This window comes from Epinephelus fuscoguttatus, linkage group LG18 (genome assembly GCF_011397635.1).
Source record: "Epinephelus fuscoguttatus linkage group LG18, E.fuscoguttatus.final_Chr_v1".
Taxonomy (NCBI): domain Eukaryota; kingdom Metazoa; phylum Chordata; class Actinopteri; order Perciformes; family Serranidae; genus Epinephelus; species Epinephelus fuscoguttatus.
The window spans coordinates 38,167,935-38,191,303 of NC_064769.1; the positions used below are offsets into that span (position 1 = coordinate 38,167,935).

The 23,369-nt window shown below is 42.1% G+C and overlaps 1 protein-coding gene across 2 annotated transcripts in view; it reads left to right on the forward strand.

Moving 5' to 3' along the window:
• Positions 1–13,007: 13,007 nt before the first annotated feature.
• The window catches only part of rasgrf2a (Ras protein-specific guanine nucleotide-releasing factor 2a), a 58,091-nt gene continuing 47,729 nt past the window's right edge, over positions 13,008–23,369 (forward strand). For both annotated transcript variants that reach the window (XM_049604426.1, XM_049604427.1), the window contains exon 1: positions 13,008–13,720. In XM_049604426.1, coding sequence (XP_049460383.1) covers positions 13,442–13,720 — 279 coding nt within the window. In that variant the 5' untranslated portion in view covers positions 13,008–13,441. The remainder of the gene's footprint in view (positions 13,721–23,369) is intronic.

Genomic DNA, 23,369 nt, shown 5'->3' on the forward strand with positions numbered 1-23,369 from the left:
TGTCTGTGAATGCTGCGAGTTATAGTGAAGCTGATTTGTGTACTTGTGTTTGACATTGTCACACACATTGTTTAATGTGTGTATAATGTGTGTTTTGAATCTAACCCCTTTACAGCACTTCACAGAAACCTCGCTGCCTACCAGTGTTAAGAGGTGTAACTGCAGCAGACACATCACCACACAAGTATAAATGCTCACAGCGGCCATCACCTGATGTCCAGCATTGGAGAGGTTAGTCTGGGTGAGAGTCTCAAGGTCTGGAGGTGAAGTGAACTCTCTCTTATCATGCTTTCTATTTTGTTTCACATTCAAGGCCTCTTGGGAGAAACTGACTTGCTCTGTAACTTTATTAAACAAGTAACAAATGCAGATTATCATGTGAATATTTGGTCTTGGTTTCAGGAGAGGTTTCTGAGAGTACACCAGCAAAACAAGCAGCCATTACCTGCAGCACACCTCCTCTGCCCTGTTCTCTGCTCTGATGGAAATCAGCGCAGAGAACAAGTACTCTCAGCTGGAAACAGGAGACACCCACGGGACTGTATGTTTAGCCATCATGACTAACCAGGCACCTGCTTGATTGCCCTCTTAGGGAGAGAACACACTTTTTATTTGGAGATTTTTTTTTATGGATGAACCAACCTGCAGAACACTGAAACTGCAGGTCGAGGACCGACAGAGAAAAGAGTTTTCTCGTGACATTAACTGTCGCTGTTTGTCTTTTCACATGCGAGCACGACTTGGCATTAAAATCTGCCATATGTTTATTTATTTACATGTTTGTTCAGACACAAATTGTAAATTTAAAATAACATTTCTATGTAAATTAATGTCGGTTTTGCTGATTCATACCATTAAAGGGACAGTTCACCCTAAAATCAAAAGTATATATAACGCTCAATGAAGTTGACACAACTTAATGTTTATCCAAAAGTTGTGGTGATATTTAGTGGTCACAATATTTTATTCAAGATATTCCAACTTATTTATTTTATATATATAATATTCTCACTGCGACCTCGTCACATGTCCACGTTTGGTCATGGACTTTCCGCGTCCACATATGACGTCCAAGGTACCCTGGGTGTGTTGGTTGTTGACGTTCTGGGACGCCGTGTCAACTTCAGCCTGTTACATGCATTGTCTGTTTTCAAAATACACTTCTGTTTTCACAGGAAATGTACAGTTTGCATACAGTCTCTTTCAAAATAAAAGCACCACGTCGGTACAATAACACAAACTGACTTTTTCTTTGTCCTCCAACAATTAACATTAATTAATGTGTTTGGGTTTAGGAAAAAATAACAGGGTTTGGCTTTAGAATCTTATGGGACACAAACACCACTCTCTCCTGGGTGAAAGTCCGTGTTTGTGGGACCATCCACCACCACTCCTTCTTACTCTACTCGGACTTTTGATGCCTTAACTTTTCATTCTTGTCCCACCGCGTTTCCCCCTGACGCTACCAAGTACCATTGAATGGTGACTGGCCACGTATCATGCTGACGTTAAAGGACGGCTTTTTTTGTCAGTGTTTCACGCTGCAAGTCACTGCCCAAGTGCCGAATATCGACGACTTCAGAGTGAGACTGGGCTCGTGTGATTGGGGCCTAAGCTGTTAACTGACTAAAACAAGTCATTGTGACAAACATAATTTCTTATGCTAAAAACTGTCTTTAATTTACGCATTATCCACTAACTGCACGAGTCGTTTATTAGAGTGTGTGATGAGTGTAAACTGACACGTCAGGCCTGAACGTCCATAACTGATGTAGACAAGGGGCAGTATTTGAAGAGCTGGGATGAGAACGCGTTGGTAGCTCACATCATAACAATCCAAACTGATCAAAGCGATACAGGTAGGAGGAAAAATATGTATTTTTGGTTTTGGGGTGAACTGTTCCTTTAAGGTAGACCACCATTAAAGTTACATTTTACAACACTGTTCTCTGTTCTCAGTTCTCCCTCTCCCTCCCCAGGCTCCTTCATAACTCCTTCAGAATTGCTGTGTTGGTTTGTTGCTCCTTACCGTTTGCCTCTGAGCTTCTGATCCCTTTACCCTGTTCTCCAGTAATCCTGTTACCTTGAACCTACCTGAGTCCTCCGTCCGCTGATGTCTGACTTCACCCTGGTGACGAACACAGGCAAACATCCAGGTACGAGAGTGACGTCAGTCTGCAGCTCTCTGAGATACAGATACTTGGATTAAAGGAGCTGTATGTGACATTCAGTGTGTAACTTATAAAAGGAGCATTTAACTGAAGCTGTTTTTCAACCACACTCATGCCACAGAACCACAGCAAAACACACCTCAAAGATTTTCAGATGGGTGAAAAGACCTGTTACTTTCCCCCACCCTTTGCACCAAATCAATCTGAGGTGTTGATCTGCCCTGCTGTTTAACTCTAACTTTCTCCTCGTAAGGAAGACCATCAAACGGCTTCGCCAAAATCCGGTCTGCCATTATGTGCAGCCTGCTAGCTCGCTCGCTCGCTGGGGCTGCTGTGCGAGGCTAGTGTGACCGCCTGTGAGTGCTTTGGGACGGTGGAGCGGCTCACAGCAGCACCCGCTGCTCGTTGGGGACAGTAACTGCAGAGCGACAGAAGTCAGAGTCTCCAAACACGAGTACAGTCTCCAGTAACACCAGAAAAAGTTGCTAGATTTGTCGCTTGTCGTTTTTAACAAAGAGAAAGTCACTAAGAGGATTGGAAAAGTCTCCAGATCAACTTGGAACAACGGAATGAAACTTGAAAAACGTTCCGGTGGTAGTTTATATTTCAAGATCGCTGATTCGCTCATTTCGCTGTCAATCAAAAAGGGATTCAGCCTCAGACAGATCATCCAATCATCATGCAGAAGCCCAGCGTCCAGGCCAGCCGAGGCCAGCCCACTGCCCCATAGGCCCCCAGAGACGCTGAGCGTCCGATGGGCGGGACAAAACCGAGCATTTATCCAATGACTGTCTAATTTCGCTGCAGTGGAACAACCCACTCTATGCTTCCTCACTGAAGTCTTTGGACGCTGAGCTTCAACACTGTTTAATGCACTGTGACGCTACGGGAATGAATGAGAAGAAAGTCGCGTCAGTGACCTGTGATCAGTAGCTGATTCAGAACAAAAGTTGAACGCGTTCTAGTGCATATTTAGTCAATGAAATGTAAACACAACAGTACATATTTGACCACTTATTTCTTGACATTTTAGGGGAAGCTGAGCTTCCCTTGCAGTCTTAGAGCAATCGCCACTGGATGTGATGTTCGTGAACGAGCAGAGTCTTTGAACCGGCTCTTTGAAGTGACGAGTGAGCGGCTACACTGTCTTTCTCCCTCACAAACTAGTCTCTCTCAACTTGTTCCGGATCAAATAATCTGAAATTAATGGATACAGAGTAAAAGCAAAAAACAAAGAAATCAGGAACTGGCTCGTTCACTTCAAAGAGCCGGTTCAAAGACTCGGCTCGTTCACGAATGTCACATCACTACTCCCTACCTCAAAACACCTGACAGTCTGACAGCATGACATCCTTCAAATCCTGTCTCTAAACCCACCTGTTCAGACTGGTTTCTGCACGCTAACACTGACTGTCCCCTTCAAACAGTGTTACTGGTTTTATCCCAGCAACAATATGCGTCTGCACAATTCACGTCTCTTGTTCTGTGTGTTATTTATTGTTTATGCTCTGTAAGGTGACCTCAGGTGTTTTCAAATGCGCCTTTTAAAAAATATGTATTATCATCATTAACACTGTAAGTTCTGTCAGCACTGTTGTCGTAGTTAGCACTGTTTAATGCTAGCTGCTAGCTGCTAACCACCAGAGCAGCCACCTCCTTGAGAGCCGTTTGCAGACAACCTGACTCAGACTCTGCATCATAGATCTGCTTTAAACGTCACATACATCTCCTTTGAATGATCCGACACGTGTTGAAGTTACCGGGGAGCCACAAGAGGCCTAACTCCCCTTAAAAAAGACCCGAGCTCCTCCAGAACAATCGTTTGTCTCTTGATTTATCTGGACATGTTTCTTCCATGTGGTATGGTCTTATCGTCTGTAGGTGAACCTCAGCCTGCTGCCATCTTGTCACCAACATCAGACACCCGTGGACAGGACGTCACCTGCGCTGTCAGCACCCACTCACCTGGAAACATCCTGAGGTGGGTGCTACTACGAAATCTTCTCCCTAAAGCTGCTGCTGCTTCGACAGAAATTCTATTTTTGACAAAGGCAGACAAAGAGAGCGTCGCTCAGAGGTGTATTTGTGTTTGGCCCAGATACATCATAAAGGTATACATGCAGACTGAAGGACTGCGGTGATGTGGAGGAGTCGGTGGTCTCCTGTGTTGCTCCACTGAGCCGCTCTCCATAAATAACACATCAGATGCAGCTGAGAGCTTAAAGTGTTAAAGAGGTAACCACAGTAAAAGCTGCAGCAGCCTGTAGAGAGCACGCAACACAACTGATTTATATAGTAAAATAAATACACGCACAAACAATGCAGCTGCTGATCAGAGATGTTTGGTGTGTGTGTGTGTGCAGCGGTCACAGCAGCAGACACACACACTCATAGTAATCCTCTATAATCCTTTGCTGGCTATATCTACAGATGAGAGTGCTGTTATTAAAGCCCCTTATGTCCCCACCCAGGACCACCCACTGACATGTCACCCGCTCATGATCAAATAAACATAAACACACTTACAAACATGCATGTAATGATATCATGTATGATAGCAGAACAGTCACAGGGGACGTTTTTCTACTTCTAATACTTTAATGACATTTTCCTGATGACATACATTTACTGAGGAACATTTTCAGTGCAGGACTTTAACTTTGACAGCTTGGTGTTAGGACTTTTACCTGAGTGAAAGATCTGAATCTTTGGCTCTGTTATTTGTGGAAATATGTTCCTTGGTGTGGTGCAAAGTTTGTAACAACAACCCTTCATGTCGACTAGTTAACAGTTAACATAATTAATGTAAAGTGGAATGATGCATGCAGAGTTAAAAGTCCCACTGCTGTCATACTGTGTACAGGCACTCATGGAATGACTCCTGTCTAATCAGATTATGGGGTCAGAGCTAAGTTGAAACAACTGCACAATGGATTACTCGCTTGTAAACAGTACGATGCATAGACCAGGGCTGTTTCAAGACACTCTGGGGGCCCCAGGCAAGAGGCACCTTGGAGTTGAAGTAAAGAACAGTCCCTAAAGTGCGGTGAGGTTTGTGGACCGTTACCTGGCACAAAGAGAGAAATGTGAACGGCTCGTTTCTCCTCTGACACGTCACATACTGTGTGCCGCCACGGCTCAGCTGTTCAGGTACTACTGGGCAGTCGTGAAATCAACAAAGAGGAAATTATTGGACCTGGAGCCGGACTTCTCCATCGCCGGTAAGCCTTATCTTGCGCTGTAGTTGACAGGAATACGGTGTCTGTGACCCTCGTTCAACCCACAACCGGCAGGATTCGCCTTTCATTTCTGCTGCTGGTTGAAATCTGTACTCGCACAGCGTGCTCCTGAATGATTTCTTTTGCTTGCGCAAAACTATTTTTAGTCGCCAGTAATACCAGTAAAATGCTCGCACCGTAGAGCTCTGTGGAAAACAAATCACTGTAGCATATATAAACAAATCTAACCTACAAGTAAAAAGAAATAAATAATAACTTTCACTGCTTAAAGATACTCAGTAGCTCAGCTAATACCTGACATGTCACTGGATACAAACCACTGCAGCAGCATACTGAGTGCCAGGTGGCCAGTGCGCGCCGTTATTGGATGGCGCATGGACACTCACCCTCTTGTGATTGGACTTTGAACTTATCCCACAGTAGTGGTGCCGTGAGGTACCGTAGTACTACAGTACTTCAGCAATGCTAGCGCAGGTGGCAACCAGTCATGTGGGACATGGTCTCAATTTGCGTGACGCATGAAAAGAGACAGAAATGCTGTGCAGTCCCGCACAATGCTGGACGTCTGGTCACCCTACTTCCACTGCCACTCGCAAGCAGCAGCTAGTAGGGGGCCCCATTAGGTGGGATTCCAACGTGTTGTCGTTGTTGCAGTGTCTGTAGGGGTTCCATCATATTGTCATTGATATGGACCAATGTCAGCCGTCTCTGGGGGCCCCCTTCCAGCACGGGGCCCTAGGCAACTGCCTAGTTTGCCTGTCTGGTTGCAACGGCCCTGGCATATACATATATACATAAACACTGCATCGAGTGGGTTTGCCTGCTGCTGCGATACGTCAGTGTCGCCGCCATATTGGATGTGGCAAGGCTGCGCATATACATATATATGTGTATGTACATACATACATAATAAATACATTGTTTTTGGTGCCTAACTGTTTCCCAAGTATATTAGTGAGTGTGTGAATGAATAAACGAGAGGCATTAACGTAAATTTCTTTGTAGAAAGGTGCTTTATGAAATTAAGTTCATTCACTTCTATTAGTTTACAGCGCAGCCTTGCCACATCCAATATGGCGGCGACGTTGACGTACGGCTCAGCGCTCAATGCGGTGTCTACGTATATATGTCTATGGTACTATGCCTTTGAACACAACGTCAGCCTTCTTCTTCTGCTTCTTCTCTGTGTCCCGTTACATTGCATTGTTTCCTGCCGGTTGGCGACACCCACGTAGAGGAGCATAGAGGAGCTAAATTCTTTGAAAATGAGCAATCGTCACTATTTTAGTCTTAACTACTCTATTTCATCATCAACAACCAGAAATGGGGCTCAAAGTGCAAAATACTGGACTTCTCCTTTAATCATGTGACGATCCCTCAGATTTATCTGGTGACCCAACTCTGTCTCTTTCCAAAGTCATTGAAATCTGGCGCTTGGGCAGTGACATGCGATGTCAGACACAGACGAAAGAAGATGTCCTTTAGTGTCAGCACACCGTTATAGTTTAATGGCGCTCAGCGGCGTCAGGGGGAAATGCGACAGGACAAGAATGAAAATTAAAGCGGTGCAAGTCTGAGTAGGGCGGTCGAGAGTGGTGGTGGATGGGTCCATTAAACACCAACTTTCGCCTGAGAAAGTGTTGTTCATGTCACGTAAGATTCTAAACCCGACCACATGTGTTTGTTGTTGGAGGAAAAAAAAAACGTCATTTTGTAGTGTTTTACGGACATAGTGCTTTTATTTTGAAAGAGACTGTATGCAAACTGTACATTTCCTGTGAAAACAGAAGTGTATTTTGAAAACAGACAATGCATGTAACAGGCTGAAGTTGACACGGCGTCCCAGAACGTCAACAACCAACACACCCAGGGTACCTTGGACGTCACATGTGGACGTGGAAAGTCCATGACCAAACGTGGACATGTGACGAGGTCACAGTGAGGATGTGTTGGGTGACCCTTCTGGAGGGGCCCGACCCCTTGGTTGGAACCACTGGATGAAGCTGTATATAAAGACGTTTAAGATGGCTCCATTGACTGTGACTGTGCAGCGATACGTCATCGTGCGATACATTTGGACTGTAATACTTTTAGCAGGGATTTAAATGACTTTTACACACTGCTAGAAAAAGATCTGAGTACGTCTAGTTTCACTGCTGCTGTTGCTCTGTTCAGGTTATCAAACTGAAGCACAGTTGAAATGTAGCAGCAGTCTGGTGCTGGGCTGGCTGTGATGCAACGTGTCCTTGCCCTCTCCTTTAACCTCGGAGGGATTGTTTCTGTGGGCGCTCGTCCCCGTGCAGCTCCGCTTGTGACATTAAGCTGCAATGAGACTTTTTCATTTGTCCACATTCCCACTGTTTGTCTGCGGACATCACATGTGGTCTGCAAAGCTGTGGGACTGATGAAACGCAGCAGGATGAGGTTCATCGACCTCAGTCTGCTCTCCGAGGCTTTATATCGGCCAAAACCTTTTTTACGTTAATGTAAGGTTTTAAAAATGCTTTCTGTAGTAACTGCACAGTAAATGAGATTATTAATCAATGAGGTGATGCTCAGAAATTAATCATAAACACTTTTTATAATTAAATATTCATAGATTAGGTTATTTATCAGCTGTTGGTCGAGCAAAATAAGCTTTAAGTTTTCACTATTCTTTTTACATTTTGTGGATAAAACTAATTAATTCAGTGAAAATTTAACAGACAGATTAAACAATAATTAAAATAACTGTTGGTTGCAGCTCTGTTTTTATTCAAAATCTAAATGTCTCATCTGTTTTATCGTTATTATTGTTGGGAATTTAATTCTGATTATTTAACTGTCTGATCTCATTTGCCTCTTGACATGTTTTAATCCTGGTCCAACCACTTTGTCACTTTGTTCTGAAGCTGCTGTGTAAATAAAGTTTATCATCATGATGTCACTGGACAATAGAAATCTGCCACAGCTTCTCCATACATCTGAACAGAGATTATCTGCTGTCGTGCCAGCGAGCTTCATTTGCATCTGAGCATGTGCAGAAGAGTTTGAGGATCAAGGTGGGTTACAGGAGTTGGCATGCGGTCCCTTACCTGGGAGTCCTGTTTTAGCTTCACCCGGTGGGAACAGGTCTGCACCAGCGTGGGTTTGATTATTCTCTGTCAGCCCGGCTGATGTGGGCGGCGGAGAATCTGCTGAACTGGAGGAGAGATGCACTCTCAAACTCAAAGTGTGACTTTGTGACATTATCACACTATCAAATGAAACCTCAGAGGAAGTATTCAGATCCTAAAGTACTAAAAATACTTTGTTACATGAACAATCCTGCATTGAAAACGCCCCTTCACTGAAAGTATGAAATCAGGAAAATGTAGTTTAAGTATTAAAAGTAGAAAAATGTTCTCGTATTATATTTGATCTCACAGCTCAGACACCAGAGGAAAATGTTGGAATTGCACGTTTCTGCAAACCACGATGACGTTTTCATGGTTTATACGTATCATATCAACATTTCTAAAGTGACGCATCACATGAGCTGACCGTGTCGTGTTGTCGTCTGGAGTCTGAGGGGCCCCTACACCTGCCAGGCTGCAGAGCACTGCTCACGACCAACAAACAACAAAACCAGCTGTGATTTAGTCGTGGCTGTTTTATAAGCTTAAATCATGGGTGATTTGTAGAGACCTGTCAGTGTGTTTCCTGCCAGGATAGTGCCACAGAAAGTAGTTTTTGTTGTTGTTTGTTTTTTAATAGAAACATGGTTGCATTTCCTGCTGCGATGGTGCAGTGAAAAGCAGTTTCTTTTTCTTTAGTTACAAAGACATTACTGTGTTTTCTGCTGGAATAGTGACACAAAATACAATTGTTTTTCCGGATAAATTGCAAAGTTTCCGCCGGGTTAGTGGCAAAAGAAGCAGTTGGGTTTTTTTTACCAAGATGCCGCTGTGTTTCCTGCTCAGACAGTGACCTAAAAAGCAGTTGATTTCTATGACAACATGGCTGCATTTCCAGCTGGACAGTGGCATGAAAAATGGTTGTTTTATTACGGAGACATTGCTGTGTTTCCTGCCAGGATAGTGGCACAGAGTGTGTTCTTCTTGTTGTTCTTTTGTTTTTTAATAGAAGAATCATTGCATTTCCTGCCGTGATGGTGCCATAAAAAGCAGCTGTTAATTTATAGAGACACTGATGTGTTTCCTGCTGGCGTAGTGGCATGAAATGTGATTGTCTTTTTCCTGACAAATTGCCACATTTCCTGCCAGGTTACTGACCCCAGAAAGCATGCTTTTGTTTTGTTAACCAAGAAAGATGTCACTGTGTTTCCTGCTCGGATAGTGCCACAAAAAGCAGCTGATTTTTACAGAGACATGGCTGCATTTCCTGCTGAGATAGTGGTAAAAAAGCATGTATTTCTTACCAAGATACCGCAGCGTTTCCTGCCAGGATAGTGCCACAAGAAGCGTTTTTTTTTTTTTTTTTTTTTGTTATCCCTCCAACAGAGAAATCACCACATATCTTGCCAGGATAGTGACCTAAAAAGCAGTTGATTTCTACAGAGACGTGGCTGCATTTCCAGCTGGACAGTGGCATGAAAAACAGTTGTTTTATTACTGAGACATTGCTGCATTTCCTGCCAGGATAGTGGCACAGAGTGTGTTCTTCTTGTTGTTCTTTTGTTTTTTAATAGAAGAATCATTGCATTTCCTGCCGTGATGGTGCCATAAAAAGCAGCTGTTAATTTATAGAGACACTGATGTGTTTCCTGCTGGCGTAGTGGCATGAAATGTGATTGTCTTTTTCCTGACAAATTGCCATATTTCCTGCCAGGTTACTGACCCCAGAAAGCATGATTTTGTTTTGTTAACCAAGAAAGATGTCACTGTGTTTCCTGCCAGAATAGTGCCACAAAAAGCAATTTAGTTTAATGGAGACATCGCTGTGTCTCCTGTCAGAGTAGTGCCACAGAAAGTTGATTTGTTGTTGTTGTTTTAATTAAAAAAAAGGTGCCATGAAAAGCAGTTGATTTACAGAGACACTGCTGCATTTCTGGGGAAGACAGTGGCACCAAAAGTGGTTGTTTTATTACAGAGACGTTGCTGCTCCTCCTGCAGGGACTGTGCCTTCAGATCTGGGTATTTCAAGCCAAACCAGGAACTTTTTTTAACCATAACCAGTTGAATCTTGTGCCTAAACCCGACCACACGTTAACAACAGTGTTGTTGAAATGTTGTAATTAAAGGTTCAATGTACCCACCACACAATGTGCAAATAAAACGTATCAGTGGTTTGCAGAAAAATACAGTGCCAACATTTGTTCTGGCAGCCATGTTGGATTTCATTAGATCACTATTCCTCATGCATTAGTGTAAAATTAGGCTTTTATTGTTGTAGTTGTTTGAGGTGCATGGAGCTCATTTTCAACCATTAAGTAGCGGTTATTTTCAGTTTGGGTTTGTCTGCTGATGATTTTCTCCATTAAGTATTTCTCAGTGAGATGTAGTGGAGTAGAAGATGAACGCTGCATTAAAGGAAGACGCTCAAATAAAGTACAAGTACATCAGATTTGTAACTGCAGCCCGTCAGCAGCTCAGAGTCAGTTTGACTTCAGTGAAGTGACTCTGAGCTGCTTCACAGATCAGACCGTCAACATCTCTGTGTCACATTGTGTCTCTAGGTGGTGTGAAACATGTTATCTGTTACATGATGTCCACAAGTGTTGCATGTTTCTGACCCTGACCACAGACTGACCTCCACCCAACTCTGTGACTGCAGGGTGGAGAGGAGGCAGAGAGGAGGTGGAGGTCACAGGGAGTCTCTTCAGAGATTAACACCTTGTAGTTTCCCCAAATCAATCACACATCTGTGTGTGCGTTCAGGTTGGATGACAGTTTCAAAACAAACACACGTCTTCTGAAGCGAATCACCACTTTACAGAAATAGAAACTTCTGCTTTTGTCCACCCTTAAAGTGTTAGTGGGTGTGTGTGTGTTAGTGTAAGTGTGTGTCGAGAGAATGAGTCTCAAATCTGATTATTATTCAAAAATAATAATTATTTTTAAACTAATTTCAGTAGGTCAGTACCACAGAGACACACAGGAGCTTCCTGTTCGGCGTTTCTCTGTGAATGTAGAAAATGTGATTAACCTGCAGATATCACACGTGATGTTTTTGACAAGCTGGTTGCACCAGTTATGTTGTTCACATGTGAAGTTTGGAGGTTTGAGAGAATAGATAGATTCGGAAACTGCATGTCAAATTTCTAGAATATATCCTCAAAGTTAAAATGACAAGCTGCAGTAGGGTGTTAACGTGTCACCATGGTTCTCACACGTTGAGCAGATGGTTTGTCTCACCTCAACATCAGCTGGTTAAAACTGACTGTTGAACAGAGGCGAAAGGATCAGTTCATCAGGTCAAAGTGGCAAAGTGAGCTCAGAAACATGACGTCATCATGTGACATGTATGTGCTGAAATTACACAAGAGCTTAAACTGGAGATCTTCAGCCATCCTCACATCAGCACATCAGGAGGTGAACTATCACCTTTGAACACACTGGTTTCTTTCAAAAACACGGGGAAAAAGGCAAAGAGCAACTTGGTAAAACATGCCCCACAAATTGGAAAAAAAATAATAAAAAAAGATTAATAGATTTAGATTAAAAAATGTAGGGACAACGATATTTATAATAACTATTACATTTTAGAGTCATTTTTCATTATAATTTTTAAGCACTCTTTTTTCAGTTTTTAATTTTCTCTTTTTAATAACTTCTTCCTTTTTTTGGTAATTTCTTTGTTAACTTTTTAAGTAATTTTTTTATTTTGCCTTTTTACTAATTTCTTGCTAATATTTTGGGTCATTTTTTGTTTTTAATTTTTTTTTAAACTAATTTTCCTGTTTGTGATTCGGTCCTTTCTTTTAAACTAATTTCTTACTAATTTTAGGGTCTTTTTTTTTTTTTTAACTGATTTTCTTGTTTTAACATTTCTCTTTTTACCAATTTCTTACAAATTTTGGGGGTCATTTCTTTGTTTTATCTTTTTCTTTATTCTATTTTTTATTTTTATTATTATTATTATTATTTTTTTTTTACAAATTGTCTTGTTTTAATTTTCTCTTTTTTAACTAATTTCTTGGTACTTTTATGGGGCTCATTTCATTGTTTTAAACTTTTTTAAAACTAATTTCCTGTTTATAATTTGTTCCTTTTTTTTCTTACTATTTTTTTTTGTCTTTTTTTTCTGATATTCTTGTTTTAACATTTATCTTTTTAACAAATTTCTTGGTCATTTTATGGGGCTCATTTCATTGTTTTAAACTTTTTTTAAACTAATTTTCTTATTTTTATTTTTCTCTTTTTACTAATTTGTAATCATTTTTTGGGGGGGTCACTTCTTCTTCACCTTCCTCTCATGTTTTTAAAACAAACCAATCCAAAGTGCTCAGGTTTCAAAGGGTTAAATCTCAGATGGAGGTCATCTGACTCCAGCACACCTGTCCAGCTGTGATGCCCCCGTTAAACTTTTGGCCCCTCCGCGCGCTGCTGCGCACCTGCGCTCAGTGGGCGTTCCTGGGCTCGTGCGCTCCTGTGAGGCGCAGACGGCAGCGCGCGGCGCGGCAGCAGCGACCTGTCTCTTTAAGTTGGTGTCAAAGCGGATTATTGCTGATCTCCGTCGTGATTCGGTTTCCACCGTCTGTTCCCTCCGTCTATTTCTGTTCCGCCGGGACGGTAAGCTCTGCTCGGGCTCAGAGGAACGGGCTCCGGTAACTCCTGCTCTAAAGTTTGGAGCATGGCAGCTTCGTGAAGTGTCTCCCGCGGTGCTGCTCGGTGTGAAGCCCGCGGTGAAGCTCCGGTGAGCCGGTGAGTGATGCGCGCTGCGCCGCGGACTCTCCAACTTTTCCTGCCATGGTAAGCCTGGATTACTCTCCTCTGCTAACGGACATCTTTACCGCGTCTCTGCGCTCATAGCGGCCGTGACTCACTCCCGGGAGGTGTGATGTGACGCCCCGGTGACTCTTCTCAGTTGGCACCGGATTAAAAGCATAAAATGCAGAAGGGCGTGCGGTACAACGAGGGCCACGCGCTCTATCTGTCGGTGGTGGCGCGTAAAGAGGGCTCCAGGCGCGGCTTCCTGAGCAAGAAGACCACGGAGAACAGCCGCTGGACCGAGAAGTACTTCGCGCTCTACCAGAACGTGCTCTTCTACTTCGAGAACGACCAGAGCACGAGGCCCTCTGGGATCTACCTGCTGGAGGGATGCACGTGCGAGCGCGCACCTGCGCCCAAAGTCTCCGCCATCAGCAAGGAGCCCATGGAGAAACAGCAGGTGGGTCCCACTCAGCTGGACTGGGAGAGGCACACACATCCCAGTCACACCAGTAACAAGCTCACACACAGTTTAGAGGCTGCTGGTGAAGGTAGCGTTTCCTCTGAGCTTCAGTTTGGCTCATTTCTGCAGACTTAGTGTGTTTCACCTGTTAGACTCTCTGCTCCATGCGTGGTGTCATGTTTCAGCACAGACCCAGCTGCGTGTCTCATTTCTCATTTTGACAGTTTGACAAAATGTACAGCTGCGAAGAACCTGAATCACCTGCAAAATGACGCAAAAACTGACGTGAAGATATCCGAAGATATTGTTATAGAGCAGGTAGAAAATGTAAGAAATACAGTTTTACTATTTATACACACAAATCCAGCGGAATAAGAAAGAAATCAAACTGTCATGTCTGTTTGTGTGTGATGTTTTTTCACCACATATGACATCATAAATGACAATAGTGATGATAATAATTCACAGTTTTAAGAACATTTAATTGTTTCCAGACGTAAATGAGCTACTGTGTGAAATCCCCACGTGATGTATAAAGTTATATTGCTGGAGGTAAAACATGCTCAGAGTATTCACAGATGAATTTTGACCTTATTTGCCTCTGAAATATTCATATAGGAGCTACTGTACCAGCCTTGCATGTTGACAGCGTGTGTACCAGTGTGTGTAAACCATGGGCACCTTATGAGACAGTGGGCCCCTGAAAGGTTCAGAAACGCAGGAGGCTCCATCACCTCTCGTTTTGTGTCTCTGAGGTAACTGTGTAATCCATCTCCTCGCTCAAATCTGCGTCTTCATCTGGTGGATTTTTGCTGACTCTAAGTCTGTTGCTTGAACTACAGATTGTACATAGTTTACTCTTTAACTGTGATGCAAGGTGTATCACAGTTAAAGAGGTGAATAAAGGCGATTAAACTGATCTCCCGTGTAAACCCTCATTCAGAATGAATGTTTCTCATGTAAACTACCTGGAAAGACTTTAATTCAGAATGATTTCATTCAGATTTATTTCATTCTGAGTGAGAAGCCATCATGTAACCGCAGCCAGTGTGTCCAGTATGTCAGATTGTCCTCATGAGCCCTGCTCAAAGTGTAGTGGTGAGACAGGCTCGCAAAAGGCTCACAGTTTATTTTCAGATTTATTACACTGATAATCACATTTGTTTTTCACTTGAGGCGTTCGCCTGAGCACAGTTTACTCGAGCTCTGGCAGTTGATTACAGTCCTACCTTCTGGTAGCTGTAGGTTTCTCCCTCCCTGGTAGCTATCGGCATAGATATAGAAACACAGGTGCCTCATTGGCTGCTGGATCGTACGTCAGCATCTGGTAGTTTAGGGTTTCCTCCCTCTTCTGCAGCCCTTTTGCTCTGTTTTCTCTCGTCATGTTGCACCAATGTCAAAGTATTTGCATCCTTCTGCTGCTGAAACAGCCCAGTTTTATTAAAACAACACCTCTCCAGCAGTGAAATTATTCTTTAAACACAACTTCCAATGAACATTTTGCAGATTATTTTCTTTAGACGTGTTTTTTGCTTCAACTTATTATGAAGTAAATGTTGACAGCACCTGCGTGTAGACTGGTTTCCTGTAGGTCTCACTATGACTTTGTGTTTGCCACCAGTTACGATCTCAAGGGACAAGGATGGTTCAATTTATGGCACAAAGGAAGTGTGTCAACCACTAAGCAACCAAAACAGACAGAGGATGGTGATGCTGTTTTCCCTGGTAGCTATTGGCATAGATGTAGAAACGTAGATGCCTCATTGGTGCTGGATCGTACGTCAACATCGTTGCCATATTGGAGAAGGAAAGACTTGCTTGTAGACCAATTCAGGTGGAGCTGTGGTTTTCTGGATAAAAAGAACTACAACGTTTACATTTCTCAACCAATTGTAATGTGCCATATTTATAGGCTGGATTTATGATCTGTGTGTGGGAGAAAAAAAGGGTTTGTCATCATATAGAGTAGAATCTTGAAAGTTTTCCATTTTAGTTTTTATGTAAAAAGTCAGAAACAATAGTGAGAAAGGCTCATCCCAAGTTCCCAGAGCCCACGGTGATGCCTTCACAACCCCAAAATATTAAGTTTACGATCATAGAAGATCAAGAAAATTGAAAAATCTTTACATTTTAAGAAGAGCAAGTATTTTGAAAAAGATGTTGGGGCATTTCCAGCCATGTTTGTGGCAACGAGAGGATTTTTTTTTAACGAGACGCTGGGAAACTTCAAGTTTGTGGCAAGGAAAGCAGTCTGTGGTGACAAAATCAGGTAATACTTAACAAGACATCAGGATATTTTTGGCCGTGTTTGTGGTGACCGAATTGCATATTTTTAACAAGAGGTCACAACATTTCCAGCTGTGTTTGTGGCAACTAAATGGGGTATTTTAAACGAGACGACAGGGAATTTCCAGCCTCATTTATGATGACCAAGCTGTGTATTTTTTAAGAAGACACTGGGACATTTACAGCCTTGTTTGTGGTAAAGAAAGCAGGGATTTTTAACAACACCTCGGCACATTTCCAGCCACGTTTGTGATGACCGAGCCTTGTGTTTTTTTTAACAAGACTTTGAGATGTTTGTGGTGACAAAACCAGGACATTTTTAACAAGACGTCAGGACATTTTTAGCTGTTTTATGGCCACCGATTTGCGACGTTGAGACATTTTCAACTGTGTTTGTGATGACCAAACTGTATATTTTTTTAACAAGATACTGGGACATGTACAGCTATGTTTGTGTGGACCAAATCGGGTATTTTTTAAGAAGACATTCGGACATTTCCAGCTGTGTTTTTGGTGACAAAATTGGGTATTTTCCAGGGCATTTCCAGCCATTTTTGTCAAACAGACCAGGTATTTTACGCAAGAACATGAAGTTCTCCTGACCTTAACCAAGTGGTGTTTGTGCCTAAACCTAACCACACTCTAACCCCAATGTTGTTAAAACATAAAATTGAAACCCAGCATATTAAGTTTACTATCATAGAAGATAAAAAAAAATAGAAAAATCATTACATTTGAGAAGCTGGAACCTTTAAGTGTCTTTAAATTAATGCCTTTTAAAATTTTCCTTCTATTGATTACTCGACTTTTATCTCACGGTCTTCATCGTTCATCCTCTCACGCTTCTGTCTTGGAGCTTGTTCCCAGACTTTAATTTTGTTTAGAGTGTTTGAGAAACGTCTGACGTACACAGCGTCAATGTTTTGCTGCAGAATATATTAAAAAGGAAAATTTGCTGCACACATCTCCTCGTCTGCTGCTTCTCTCTCACAGCTGAAACATCCTTGACTCTGTAATGTGTTGAAAATAGCCCGACCTTTATAGAGATCGTCCCGTATAACGAGGTGAACAAAGAGTCTGATGCTATTGAAGACTTCATTGTAAACAGAATTGGCCCTTATGAGAATATTTGTGTGTGGAAGCTAATTTTAAATGACCCATATTCCTGTTTTTGGTGCTGCAGGGTCTGAAGATGTGTTTCGTCCCATCAGCAGCTGGAGTCATGTAGCGTAGTGGTTCGTTTATGGACTGTAAAAGCTCATTTTCTCCTCCACATGTTCAGCAGATCCTGTATAGTTTATTACAGGCGGATTATATCAGTTTAATCTCATCAATACGCAGGTAATCTGTCATGCCTCCTCAGACACGCTGCCTGTGACACCCTGACTCAGTCATGACTTCACAAACAGGCAGATAAAAAGCAGACATGTTGAATAAACAGCTGTAATGTGGCAACAGTTAATGTGCTCACGCTTCAGTAGGGTGAGAATATGTTTGTGCGTTCATACGTCTCATATCAACATTTCTAAAGTGATGTCGTTCAGATGAGTTTACAGCTGTGTCTGTGGGGACAAAAGCAGGTTTTTTAAATTTTTTTTTTTTTTTTTTTTTTTTACAAGAAGTCGGGACATTTCCAGCTGTGTTTGATGCAACTGAATTCTGTACTTTTAACAAGATATTAAGACATTTACAGTCGTGTTTGTGGCGACAAGAACAGGTATTTTTTGACAAGAGGTCGGGACATTTACAGCTGTTTGTGGGGACCAGACCAGGTATTTTTTACGAGACGTTAGTACATTTCCAGCTGTGTTTGTGGCAACACAAGCAGGTATTTTTTGACAAGAGGTGAGGATATTTACAGCTGTGTTTGTGTGGACCATACCTTTTTTTTTTAACAAGAAGATGGGACATTTCCAGCAATTACAGAAGCAGAATTTTGTGACAAGGTGTCAGGACATTTCCAGCTGTGTTCATTGCGACTGAATTGTGTGTTTTTCAACAAGACGTTAGTACATTCCAGCTGTGTTTGTGGCAACACAAGCAGGTACTTTTTGGCAAGAGGTTGGGACATTTTAGCCGTGTTAGTGGCAGCGAGGGCAAATATTTTTTTTAACAAGACATTGGGGCATTTGCAGCTGTGTTTGTGGTGACAAGAACAGGTATTTTCTGACAAGAGTTAGGAACATTTACAGTCATGTTTGATGTGACTGAATTGTATATTCTTAATTGTATATTATACAAGATATTAAGACTTTTACAGTCGCGTTTGTGGCGACAAAAGCAGGTATATTTTTGACAAGAGGTGAGGATATTTACAGCTGTGTTTGTGGGGACCAGACCCTTTTTTTAAACAAGAAATTAGGACATTTCCAGCAATGATAAGCAGTTATTTTGTGACAAGAGGTGAGGATATTTACAGCTGCGTTTGTAGTGACAAGAGTGGGAATTTTTTAACAATACGATGGGATATTTACAGCTGTGTTTGTGGTGACTGAATTACATATCTTTAATAACATATTGGGATATTTACAGTCATGTTTGTTGTGACAAGAACAGGTATTTTTGACAAGAGGTTAGGATATTTACAGTTGTGTTTGTGTGGACCATACCAGGTATTTTTCAACAAGAAGGTGGGACATTTCCAGCCATGTTTGTAGTGACAAGAGTGGGTATTTTGTATTTTTAACAAGACCGTGGGACATTTCTCCCCGTGTTTGTCTCGACAAAGGCAGGTATTTTTTGACAAGAGGACGTTTTCAGCCGTGTTTGTGGTGACAAAAGCAGGTAATTTTGCAGAAATGTACAATGCCAACATTTATTCTGGCGACTGCTGTAGTTGAATTTAGAAGCTCTGGCTGTCAGGATCACTCACACACATCACGTGTTTACATACAGGCTTAGATTTCTTTGTATATTGTAAGTTTATTTCTCATGTTTTGGGCATTTCTATTGCAAAAGAATTTCTGTATGAAAATTATTAGGGAGGAGGGGTGTCAGGAAACGGTATTGCCACTAGTACATAGTTTGTCCTCCAGACAGCATTGACGAATGTTTTCTTTGATAGATATCTGTGTCACAGATCCTTAAAAAAACTTGTTTAAATGTTCACTTGCCATATATGTTTGTGTAAAAAACATCTGCCTATATCTATGTGTATCCATTTTGGAATATCATTGATATCAGCCTCAGCCATCCAGGATCGTCCGGACCATAAAAGCAACAGTTAGTCCACAAAATAAACATTATTTATAATTTCTGATAATATATTATGTAATGTAACATATTACATAATATGGCTTTAAACAACTTCCCATTTTATTGTTATTGAAGAGATGGTAGTCTAACAGGGGAGGCCCTTATTTATAGTCATATTTAATTTCAGGCTTCCCCTGTGAGGTCTGTTATATAAAAAAGAAATGAAATAGTTTTGGTGAGCAACACAGGTCATAAATGTGCAGCTACAATGATTCTGTCTCTGTGTCAGAGCTTTGTTTTCCTCCTCGCAATCAAACAAGTAGTTAATAGGACTAAATCTGTCATTGTGTTTTAAACACAGTACATGGGTTACTGTTAGAGATTTAACACTGTGTTAGCAAAGAGTGCGTTGTTTATTTAAATGTCCCACATCTTCACCATACTCTGCATCACGTCAGAAAGCTGAGCTGCTACAAGTCTCTGCAAACGTGAGTAGTTCTCTATAAAGCTGACGTTCTTATTGCTGCACATTGTGAAACTTCATGTTCTCCTGTGACATATAAATGTTTAAGTTGGGATTCACAGTCCTATGGCTCTACTCATGGCAGTTTAAGTAGGTGGAACGACTTTGTTTCACAGTGACGTATCTCAACAACAAATGGATGGATTGGCACATAATTTGGTGCAGACATTCATGTTACACAGAAGATTAATCATTCTGATTTTGATGATCCTCTGAATTTTCCTCTAGCGCCACAACAAGGTTAAAATTTGTGGCATTGTCTCTCCAGCTATTTGGAACCAAATCTGAAGCAGACATTCAGACACTCACATTTGCTGTAGGGCTTCACAATTAGTCGAATATTAATCACGATTTTTGGCTTCTCACAATTAAATGAACATAATGGACTACGATATTGAGGTTTACAGTGCGTGCTCCGGGGCCCAGCAGCTCAGTGGTTAGAGCGGGCAAATGTATGTTACCTAGCAAGCTAACGTTAGCACTCACATTATTGTCTGTGGTACCAAATCTTTACAGACCCAACAAACATTACTGACAGCTTCTATTCAGCAACAGTTTTGATTGCAAAAGATGGCGTTTGTTGTTTGCAAAGATGGCGACCGATGCAACTTTTGCATCATTTTGAGTGCACCAGTAGTACACTGCTTGTCTTGTTTGGCGAAAGGGAGGGTTCAAAGAAAATATCAGTGATACTAAGGAGAGTCGTGTGTTTTTATAAAGTACAGCCTCCCGTCAGTGTCCTGGAAGATAAGATGCAAACTCCGTGGAAGCTTTATTAAATGTGTCTGGATTCTTTGTGCACCTGCAGGTGTTCGTTGTGTCCTGGTTGTTTTAAACTTCTAATATCCGTCTCTCTGCTGTACGTTTGTGCATTCCCAGCACTCCCAGCACTCCCAGTTGAGAGCAAACACAGTATTATCTGCAGCGTCAGTATTTGCATTCCTTCTACAGTTTTCCTTCAGCCAACATCTGAGTCCTCTCTGCTGCAGAGAAACACTCAACATGGCTGCTTGTTTGTAGAGGAAAGAGTTTTTTGTTGTTTATGCTTGAATGAGGAAAAAATTAGCAACCAACTTTCACTCAAAAAACAACAACAAAAAAACACCACACTTCATACTATCTGTAGTTTTAAAGAACAAAGTTGTCTTTCAGGTTGTCATGTAAGATCGTCACTGACAGAATGGATAGCTGGGTTGTGTCGTTGAATGTTTGTCTAACAGCTCAGCTGTGAATCCTGCTGTCAGACAGAAAGGTTTGTACTCAGGATGCAGAGAAGGACTCAACTCTGTAGTCTGATATTAACACTTTAATTTGCACACTTTTAAAAAAGCAACATTGATCATCTTGTTACAGTGCAATGTTCTGCTAGGGAACTTTTGGCTCCTGGCATTCATATGGATACCAGTTGACACGCAGCACCCACCCAAACACCGCTGTGGACCGCTAGTAACCCCCCCAGTGGCAACAGTGCACCTTGATGGCAGTGGCCCCCCAAGCAGAGCAATGCTCAGGAGTGGCCCAAAGAACGTGGCTGAGAGAGAGCTCAACACATTGACCTGGCCTCCAAATTCCCCAGATCCCAATCTGATTGAATATTCGTGGGACTAGCTCGTACCCCAGAGGTACCCCTGATCCACAATGGGGCCTTTTTGGACCTCTGATGGTGTGCTTTGGAGTCTGGCACTGGGGCGTTGGATCCTTTGAGACCTGTCGGTTGTGAGGTGGGGTGCTGGCACGTCCCACGGATGCTCGATCAGATTGGGATCTGGGGAATTTGGAGGCCAAGTTGATGCCTTCACTCTTTGTCACGTTCTTCAGGGTGTTTCTGAGCATTGTTTGTGGTGAGACAGGGTGCATGTTCTGCTGGAGGGGGGGCACTGCCATCGAGGAGGGTTACAGTGGTGTTTGGATGAGTGAAGCACCTCAAATGGCATCCACATTAAGACCAGGACCAAAGGTCTCCCAGCAGAGCATGGCGTTGTAACGAGATGGTCAGTATAGTTCATGTCATCTATCGGTGGCTTCAATGTTTCGGTGTGTATAGAGTAGTGAAAATAAAGTACCAGACTGTACTAGAATTATTAAAAATTAAATTAGACTCAAAGGTCCAGTTTGTAGGATTTAAGCTGAAAACACACCGGCATCAGCGTCGATGCATTTTCTGCCAAATTACCTGCATACCGTATCTCTGGTATCTGAGACAGCTCCTCTGAACAGAAACTGAAAGCAGCATTTTCAGTTTATCGTCAGTCATCTCTTCTTTACTACCAAACTGTCTCTCTGTCTCTGTGCTGGTGTTTGCGTCTCACACACAAACTAAAGATAAAGACAGCAACAGAGGAGAGTTAAGCTGCAGTGTGACAGCTTGGCATTAGAGCCACAGGAGGCTGTCTGTCTGAATGTCTGTCTGTCTGTCTGTAGCCACTGTTTACTCCTCACTGCTGGGCGTTCACTGCCAGCAGGAAATCAGAGTGGACACTACAGACGAGCTGCGTCCAACAGCCTCCAAAGTATCCAGGTGTTTTTTTACAACATATTTATGAATTGTTTACTTTTACAAGTAGAGGATGGATACGCCTTGAAATCCACCGGAGAGAAAAAAGTACAAAAGACTAAACAACAGAAACAAACCAAAAACACACAATACAAAACATAAAACATGATGTTAAGGAACAATCAATAAAATCTGTGCAGTGTTACCGCAGAGACACCAGGCTCTGTGTAGCTGAGGTAGAGTTCCTAACCCTCAATTTGCAAATTCTCAACGTATATTCAGTTGACTGCAACACAGAGACGAGATATTTAATGTTCAAACTGATAAACTTAGTGTTTTTTGTACATAAACACTCATTCTGAACTTGATGCTGCAACACGTGATGATAAAGTTGAGACAGGAGCATGTTAACCACTGTGTGACGTCACCTTTTCTTTTAACGACACTCATTAAATGTTTTTCTTGCTTGATATATGACTGCAGTTGCTCAGTGCACCGGAGGCTTCTTTGTCGTTCTTTGTGCTTCATCATGTTCCACACATCTTCAGTGGGAGACAGGTGTGGACTGCAGGCAGGTCAGTCTAGTACCTGCACTCTTTTACTATGAAGCCACGCTGTCTCATTACACCTTTCCAAAATCGGACCCTACCTGCTCCCCCTCCGTCTCGGAGTGTCACTCTGATTGTAGTCACCTTCACAGCTGAATGAAGCACCACACATCAAGGTGTAGAGTGTAAACACCAGTGGCGAGATTTAGGACAAACTTCTCTGTCTGCAGCGAAAAAAGGAGCTGTCGTATTTGGTAACCATGGAGATAAGTAGAATTACTCCCATTTTGTGTTTTTCATATGTAGTTGTATCGCTTTTATTTGATTCATGCTGCTGTTACTGGAATTTTGGTTGTGTATATTATCCTTTCGCCATTAGATAAATAATTGAATCAATCGGCAGTGATTGAAAACCGGCCCGATTCCGAGCACCGCGGATAAATCGGTGCAAGTCTGTTTTTCACTCAGATGTTCATAAGCTGCTCGGTTTTTGCAACAGTTCCTGTTAGACTTTAAAATAAACACAACCACTGTTTTATAGAGACCAGACAGGTTTATATTTGATCCAGAATAAAATATATCATTTAAGATGTAACATCT